Source organism: Cataglyphis hispanica, chromosome 22 (genome assembly GCF_021464435.1).
Source record: "Cataglyphis hispanica isolate Lineage 1 chromosome 22, ULB_Chis1_1.0, whole genome shotgun sequence".
Classification (NCBI taxonomy): domain Eukaryota; kingdom Metazoa; phylum Arthropoda; class Insecta; order Hymenoptera; family Formicidae; genus Cataglyphis; species Cataglyphis hispanica.
The window spans coordinates 3,326,272-3,335,376 of record NC_065975.1 but is presented as its reverse complement, the minus strand read 5'-3'; the positions used below and the strand labels follow the sequence as shown (position 1 = coordinate 3,335,376).

Here is a 9,105-nt window from a genome sequence, read left to right as displayed (position 1 = left end):
TATTGCAGGAAAATTTGTTTTTCAGATTTTCTGCAGTTCTTTGTACTTTCTTTAGAAATTTTTATATTTTTATCTTATAAATCTTAGTTTGACGATAAGGCTATTTTTAGCTGTATAATAGTAGCAAACAACTGTCTAAATTTAAAAAAAATTCTTATGTTTATACTGTTTGAAAAATAAATAAATCCTGATTGTAAAAAAAATTAAAGCATCACAAAATAATATAATTTTTGAACAAAATAATATTGGTCTTTGTAAAAGTAAATAGCTGTAATTAATATTTTTCTCAATTTATGATAAAAATTTTTGATCACGAATACCTCCTGAAATCAACTATGAAAAACAAAAAAAATAATTTGCCGAAAGAGAGAGAGAAACGGATAATATTTTTATACAATTTTTAGATAACTTTTAAACGAGTAAATAGATTTATAGTTTTGCACAAATATTTATTAGAATCTTTTTAATATATGTGAAAATTTTTATTTCATTGGCAGTTTTTTTTTTGTCAAATTTGTCAATAAATGCTGCAATGCGCAATACGATTTTCTATAAGAATCAACAGTAACTTTAAACTTAATTAATTTCCTAATCGTAAAGAGAATTGTGCTCAGATTTCGCAGATATTCAGAAATAATACAACACGAAATTTTCATACTTTTACCAATGTTTCGACATATGACACATATATCCTTAAAAACAAATATGCAGGTTTGTTCGCCTTTCCTTTTTTTTCTAAAATCTTTTTGCTTTAATTTCTAAGAATTATTTGTGATATAATAGATAGAAAAAAAAACAAAGTAAAATTATTAGCTTTCAAGAAAACATATTCCTTCTTTTGTAAATAATTTTACCGTATCTTTCTTTTATTCCAGATATTTATGTAATAATGTTTTTTTAATATCCTTAATAAGATTCAAAAAATGATTTATATAATTAATGCATATATTTCTACTTTGATATTCTTTTTCGTTTCGATATTCATCGTGCGTCAGTTTGAGAAACAGTGAAATTGTGTTAGCGCTGTTATATTTATGTCGGGATAAAGGATTTTCCAAATCCGCTTGTCTCGATATATTTACGTTCACATGAGCCACAGATCTCAGGTCTTATTATTTCCCATTTCTCTCTCTTATCTCTGTATCTCTTGTCATATTTTGCACCGCATTTTGGCCACAATCGTAAAGAGATTGCTGCTGTACATTATATTCGTTCGTTTTCAAACGTCAGCTCAAAAGCGCATTCTCTAAAATCAACCTATATCTATCTTATGAATGCGCAATTATTCATAACTTGTTCAAGACATAACAAGAGATAATTGTATCGCAGGTATTCGCACCTGATTATTCATTCGTTACCGATTAGTTGACGTCGCAATAGATTTAAAAAACTGCGCTAAAGATATGGGAGACAACGGCGCTTTTTGTCGATTTTGACGTATGACGAGAGAGTGCGCAGTTGGATGCATAGAGTCGCGAGGAACGCATCATCTCGACTGCAATTCAATTTTGCAATGTATATAAAGCTACTCTCTGCCCCGAAGGTACTCCACGTCGAGGAGTAGCATCGCTAACCACGTTAATATCGGTTTCCAGGGGCAATTGAGCGAGCTTGGCTGTTGTACGCTGCCACTTGATGACAGGGAAAGGGACGGGAGGGTGGAGGGGAAGAAGGGTCCACATCTAAATATAACATTCCAGCGAGAGCTCGCGTGTGTATCGAGGCAAACCTGGATAATATCGATCTTCGAATACGCGTTTGCAACGTATGGTACTTGTGAAAATACAATATCTACCGAGAGAGAACACGGAGGGAAAGTAATCCTCCACCGTAGGTAGTCAGACGACTGACGATGACAGTAGAGGCTGATCGTATGAACGAAAGATTACTTGATTGCATGATAACTGACTTTCGGTATGTACATTTGTCGTATCGTTCAGTATCGTTTATATAATTAAAAATAGGAAATTTAAAAATTATATGGAAAATTTAATAAAGTGAATATAATAAAAGATTATATTTTAATAAAGGATATAACGAAACGTGAGTAGATGAGAAGCTTATTATTTATTAATGTATATCTTTTTAATACAATAAAATATAATCTTTTTAACATATTCTTTTAAAATATGTTGTGCGTAATGGTATATATTGATAAACTATTATTAGTTTTGCGACACACTAATAAAGTTTTGTAATTTTTATAAAACTCGTAGAGATAAATAAAGCATTTTAATATAACTAAAACAGATAATTTTAATTTTTAATATATTATATTAATTAAAATAATCATAATATAATTATTCAAAAAAGATTACAATAAAAATTAAATATATGAAAATATATTTAATACATTTTCGTGAAATGGAAAAATATTATTTCCAACATGTAAATATTAAACATTAATAATTACAAATATAGAAAAACAAATACTTACTTCTTTATATCGTTTAAAAGTTAATAACAAAACGCAAATATTAAAATAATAATTAACAATAAAATAATATTCAATGATACTTACAACATGGATATAAATTTTATTCCAAACCTAAATTCTGTAGGATTTGACCTTATTTATTATGATATTTGTTACATCGATTTTAAGACAACCTTATTTATTATGAGGTATGACTCATCGACATTTTAGTTCTCGATTGTCTCTCGAAACATTAAGATTACAACAGATATAAGGAAAGTTAAGATGTAACAATATTAACGCTCGTGAAACAACTGTAATTAATCCTTTTAAGAAAACAGAATTATATTATAATTGGTATAGATTTTTAATATACGAGGTAAGTCACTAAAAACAAAATATATATTCCTCTCTTTGTGAGTACATAGAAGATATACAAAGCGCAATATAATAATAATAGTAGATATTAACGCGATGAGTACGTCTAAATTTCTTTTAATTTATTTCTTTTCCAAAATTGCCGTTTTATTAACGATCTTTAATTTCTTTTACACTTTTTATACTTTTCCTATTTAATATATTTACATTTTTTTCTAAATTCTGTACAACTAACAAGACAAAAATTTATTATATATATAAGCAAGGAATTTTTAAATATTTATAATTAAATTTAATTTATACATTTTTAAATAAATAATAAAAATTAGATAATATATTACAATATTAGAAATTACAATGTGTTTTATTACCATGTGTTTAAATTATTCTACAAATTTTTTCGTAATGTAAAATCAATAATTTCTGTGCAAGATTTTTAAAAACTCAATTACGGATATAATGTACTTATTTAAATGAATAATAAACAAACAATACTTAAATGGCTATTTTTTGTTGTTAAAAAAATATATATGATATATAACATATATAAGTAAAACAGTTGAATCGTGTTAAATCTATTTTGCTATATGTATATTTGAAGACATACAAACATCGTAAGAAAGTTAAAAGAAATTTAATTTTCCGTTGGTTGGTTTTGTGTTACCAGTCACCGAGGACATATCTGTCTAAAAACAAAACAAATCTTTAAAATAACATTATTATTCAAGAAAATTAATTCTCTTTCGAGAAACTTGATATTTTATTTTATATTTTTATTTTATTTTATTTTATATAAATTTGTATACTGTAAATTTTATTGTCTAAATTTTATTTTATGATTATCTCTTTTTCAACAAAGAATATTATTGCAGATAAAAAATAATATGGCGTTTCTAAGACTGTTATTTTATGGCGATCTTATATTTATTATAGAAAGTCTCATATTTATTACTACAGCACGTTCTGCCGATGAAAATACAGAAAAGATTACCAATACATCGATTACTACAGCACTTTCTGCCGATGAAAATACAGAAAAGATTACCAATACATCGATTACTACAGCACTTTTTGCCGATAAAAATACAAAAGATATTACCAATACAAAAGATATTACCAATACATCGATTATATATAATGATTATGTAATACCAACGCATTACAACGTCACATTAATACCATATTTAGGAAAAAACGAAGAAGACAAACATGTAAACTTTACATTTACACATTTTAAAAAATATATAGAAGAGCATCAAGCAAACGGCAGAATTGTTTTTTATGGTGAAATGAATGCTGCTATTCGCATTTTTCGTCCAACTACAAAAATAAGTTTAAATTCATCAAATTTTATTTACCATCTATCAGCAGAAGTGATTGAAAGAGATGTTAACTTTCGATCAAAAAATGTTTCATCTAATGAAATAAAAATTGAATATGATAATGTAACGCAAATTTTGGTTCTTCATCTCAAATCTAAGATATTATTTGAAAATTACATACTGAATATAAAATTTCTTAATGCTATTAATATCTTAGAAGATAATAATATTTTCTTAACGACTACATATATAAAGAAATCAGGAAATGAAAAGTAAGTAAATGTTAACATATTAAAAGCACAATGTTATTTATTATTGCTTTTTACAAATTATTTCTGTCATTAATATATATATATATGGTATAATACTACCTTTTAATATATCATTGATATATATATGTTAGCAATGATTCTAACATCACAAATAATTAAACGTAGATAATTATTTGAATTAACGGCATTAAAATGTTATAGATGGTGGAATAAAACACATATCTCAATGATTGAAGTCCAACGAATGTTTCCATGTTGGGACGGATTGTCAAAAAGCAATATGACAATAAAGAGCGATTTCAACGTTTCCATAAAATCTTACTGCAATTATTCAATCTTCTCAAATGTGCCAATACGAGAGTCAATATACAAATTAAATAATGCAAAAGAATGTATGCGATGGACATACTTCGGCATTAAATCTTTTCTGCCTGCTCATCTCGCGATAATTATATCACCAATAAATTTTTTTCCCGGTTGTGGCACAGATATCATCCACTTCTGGCAATATCCAAACTCAAACGATATACAATTTGCGGAAAGAGTTTCATACAAAGTTATAATGAAGTTGAAATTTGAATGGTTTAGAAGATTGGGAATGCCAAAATTGCAACTTATCGCAATCCCAAATTTTCGAAATGATATTAATATAAACTTCGGACTCGTCGCAATAAGGTAATAAAAAATTGGAAAGGATGAAATATTAATTTATAAAAAAACAATTTTTTTAATCAAAATTAATTACGTATATCAAAATACATATACTAAATTTAGAATCACATATATTTTTATATCAAATTATAAAATTATTTCAAAATAATAATTACATATGTATATATAAAACATGTATGATAATATTACATAATTAGTCTATATAATAATTTTTATATCATTTCATTTACATTAGGTTCAAAAAATATTATTTTTACATCAGAAAAAACATTGAGATGGTTTATTATTTATACAAACTTAAATTTATTTGTTTCTTTTATAAATTTAATTCTTATAATTTTTTAGAGAAACAAGTATTTTTTACAATCAAAGTCTACACTTTATTGCGCATAAAATAGAAGTGGCACGATTGATAACGCGTGGAATTACATATCAATGGTTCGATAATTTAATAAACCGTACTTCGTCTAATTTGTGGTTAAACGATGGTCTTATTACATTAATTGGGATGAACGTTATGAATGGCGTCAATGTTCTCGAGGTTATTATATATCCCTAATGTATATCTTTTTAATGCTGAATTTACGCAATTAAATGAAATGCTAGATATCATATTAAAATAAAAAACTTTTGAAACTATATTTATAATATTAAAAATACAAGCTGCTTAAGCTGTTAATAGATTTTTTTTTTATAAATTTTTTTCGTATCTGAAGAACCTACTGTGCCTGATTATTTGGCATCTTTGAATTATTATAAATTCTTCAATATAAATAAAAATTGGATTAAAAGTAATAATATACATATTGAGATAATAATTTCAGCAATAGCAAGCAGTAGTAGTAATGAATTCTATTAATATGAGTATTTATTTTGATTGTGTAATTAAATATTTACTTAATTACAACATTAAAGCCTTTTTTTTAGAGAAGAAATTTGGATATAGTGGATTTATTCATAGTTCAGGCTCAATATGAATCTCTCCAATTGGATGATTGTAATTTTACACAAGCTCTCACATCAGAAATTAGTAGTTACCCTGAAATTAATTCACTTTCCTCTTATTACCGTTACATTAAAGGTAAAAATTAGTAATTAAACAATTGTTCATTGTTATTATGTTAATTTTTAAACATGAAAAATAGTTATAAAAAAATAGAAAAGGTTAATAGTATAGAAATAATATAATAATTAATAGTATAGAAATAATATTAATATTATGAATTTAATAATATGTTAATCTTGTTCTGACAGTTTGTAGGAAAAAAATAATATGATTAGTTATATATAAAAATTAATCTGTATTCGGATGCAATTATTTCTATTTATCAAAAATTAAAAATTTATAGACATTGCGATTTATATATATAAATTGTTTAATTTTATTTAAAGTATACAACTAAAATTTATAAACGTTGCAATTTATATACATAAATTTTTATATTTATTTAAATCATGTACATCAATTATTCTTACATATGATATGATTTATAGCACCTTTAATATTACGCATGCTGCAATATTTAATTACTGAAGAAGTGTTTTGGAAGAGTGTCCGCCGATTTGTAGATATGCAGTGAGTAATATGATTTTATATGTGTGTGTAAAAATTTTATGCAATTATTTTATCTTTTTTTTCTTTTTATCTAATTGATGATATTCTTTTTCTATTAATATACACAATTTAGATTTTTTTTTGTCTTTAAATTTTATTCTCTTTCCTTACATGGCAATTAAATTTTTTTTTCTTATTTCTGACATTTAACAATATACAATAATTAAATGTTGTCAAATCTACACGCGATTAATTTCGTTGATGTTCTATATATTTTTTGTTTTTATATTTCTACTTTAGTTTAACGTCATGAAATTATAAGTTAATAGCTTCATGATAAACATGTATTGAAGAAGAGAGAGAGAGAGAGAGAGAGAGAATTGGATTCTATCATAATAATTCTATATATAATATATTTTCATATTTCTAGATAATTTACATTTTTAATACAGTTTTTATTTTATCAACAATGCCAAATTTTATAGTGCGTTTGATTGGACAACTTCTGATCATTTTTGGTATATTATGGAAAATGCTATATATGAAAAAAATCCCTATGAAGAAGGTAGTACTATAAGATATTTAATAAATAAGTGGGAAGAAAAGTATGCGAATTATCCTAAATTGAAAATAATACGAAATTATAATGAAAAAAGAATGCAAATAATAATAGAAAACTACTACGATTATGATAAAAATGATCAGCTATGGATACCTATAACGTTTACTACTCAGAGTAATCTTAATTTTATGAATTTGGCTTCTCCGCTTCGTGATGAGAGATTGATATTTATAATGTCACCACTTGGCGCACAAGTTGATATAGCAGAAGATGGTTGGGTAATGTTTAACATACAACAATCCGGTAATTATTAAACAATAAATTAATTATATCTCTATTTTTATTTTATATAAATCAAATTTTTTTACAATATTATATAAAATATATTTGTTTCTTTTATTAGTAAAAATATTAAATAAACAAATAATTAAATAATAATATAATTTATAAAAAATATTAAATATGTAAAATATATTCTGCATTCTGTTATTATTGATTCCGTGAGGTAAATTCAATTTTGTTTATAATTTAATATTTAAACCGATATAAATATAAATTGTTTCGCAAATCTAAAATGTTCTAAGTCATAAAATATCTGTAATGTTATATCGCTATAACTTACATTATCTCCATAACATGTTCACAATTATTTAAAAATGATGAATATGTATAATTGGAAATATTTTTCGATAAATCTTTAGAAGAATCAAATAGAATTTTAAAATAGTCATAATATTTTTTAATAAATTCCAAATTAGAAGGAACTTATAATATAATATATAAAAATTATTTGCTACAGGTTATTATCGCGTTAATTATGATGCTGAAAACTGGCAAAGAATTGCAAAATATTTAAACTCTACAGAATATACGAAAGTACATGTTCTCAATCGTGCTAAAATCATCGATGATGCATTTTATTTTATGATAACGCAACAACTCGAGTCTTCCATATTCTGGAATTTGACGAGTTATCTTAAACAAGAGACAAATTATATAGCATGGTATCCTATGCTCAAAGCTTTGGAATACATGTCGAGCATCTTTTCATTTACAGATAAAAGAGTCAATGATATCAAGGTAGATAGTAATAGATTTTGTTAATTCAATTGACTTGAAAAGTATTATAAGTTATTTAACTTTATTTACAAAATAATGTATGTACGAAAATACTTTATTATATCATGTTTTTGCAGATAATAAAAAATTAATATAATATATAATATCGAATTTTCAGGAAAAGTTAAACAACGTGTTAAGTGGTCTTTTTTTAAAAATAACATATGAAGGAAACATTTGAAGAAAACAAATTTACTAAATGTTTAAGACATGAAGTCATTAAATGGGCATGCATCCTCGGCGACCCCACATGTCAGAGAATAGCTTACGAAAAATTGATAGCTTATATTACAGAGTTGAAAACTAATAAGTAATTATTCTAAACATTACTGTTTTTATACATTCTTTTTTATATCCCCCCCCCACCCTATATTTAATAAGTTAAATCAAGATACAAAATATAATGAAGTATTTACATACATCATTTTTTTAAATTAATTTTTTTTAGAAATTATAAACTTTCTCCGTGGTGGAAAGAATGGACATATTGTCAAGGTTTGATATTAGCAGATTTTGATACATGGAATACGATAAAACGGATGGCATTGATGAAAAATCATTATAATAGAATTTTAGAATATTTAGCTTGTTCTAAAAATAATTACATAATCAAGGAATATTTAAAATTATTAACATTGCAGAATAATGAAATACATACTAATAGTTTTCTTTTTATTATTGCAAAACATGCGAGAAACAACACTGTGCTTACAACGATATTAACACAGTTCCTGACACTAAAACCGAAGTAACTAGAAATTTCTTTCTATGATAAATGTATGTTGCTCATAATTACGGAAGTTTATTAC

The 9,105-nt window shown here is 24.9% G+C and overlaps 1 protein-coding gene across 1 annotated transcript; it reads left to right on the top strand.

Annotated features, from left to right (window-relative positions):
* Nucleotides 1-1,714: 1,714 nt before the first annotated feature.
* On the top strand, nucleotides 1,715-8,888 carry LOC126857728 (aminopeptidase A-like). Its single transcript, XM_050607438.1, has 11 exons — nucleotides 1,715-1,914; nucleotides 2,626-2,795; nucleotides 3,667-4,388; nucleotides 4,590-5,063; nucleotides 5,406-5,601; nucleotides 5,988-6,141; nucleotides 6,555-6,636; nucleotides 7,101-7,480; nucleotides 7,977-8,257; nucleotides 8,415-8,606; nucleotides 8,745-8,888. Exons 3-10 carry the CDS (start codon nucleotides 3,679-3,681, stop codon nucleotides 8,475-8,477), a joined length of 2,340 nt encoding a protein of 779 aa, XP_050463395.1. The 5' UTR covers nucleotides 1,715-1,914; nucleotides 2,626-2,795; nucleotides 3,667-3,678; the 3' UTR covers nucleotides 8,478-8,606; nucleotides 8,745-8,888.
* The last annotated feature ends 217 nt before the right edge of the window (nucleotides 8,889-9,105 follow it).

What these genes read in the sequence shown, in the direction of transcription:
- LOC126857728 (XM_050607438.1), top strand. Translation starts at nt 3,679, where the DNA reads ATGGCGTTTCTAAGACTGTTATTTTATGGCGATCTTATATTTATTATA. An exon ending in AAGAAATCAGGAAATGAAAA is followed by an intron (nt 4,389 to 4,589) that starts GTAAGTAAATGT and finishes AAAATGTTATAG; the next exon opens with ATGGTGGAATAAAACACATA. An exon ending in TTATTACCGTTACATTAAAG is followed by an intron (nt 6,142 to 6,554) that starts GTAAAAATTAGT and finishes TATGATTTATAG; the next exon opens with CACCTTTAATATTACGCATG.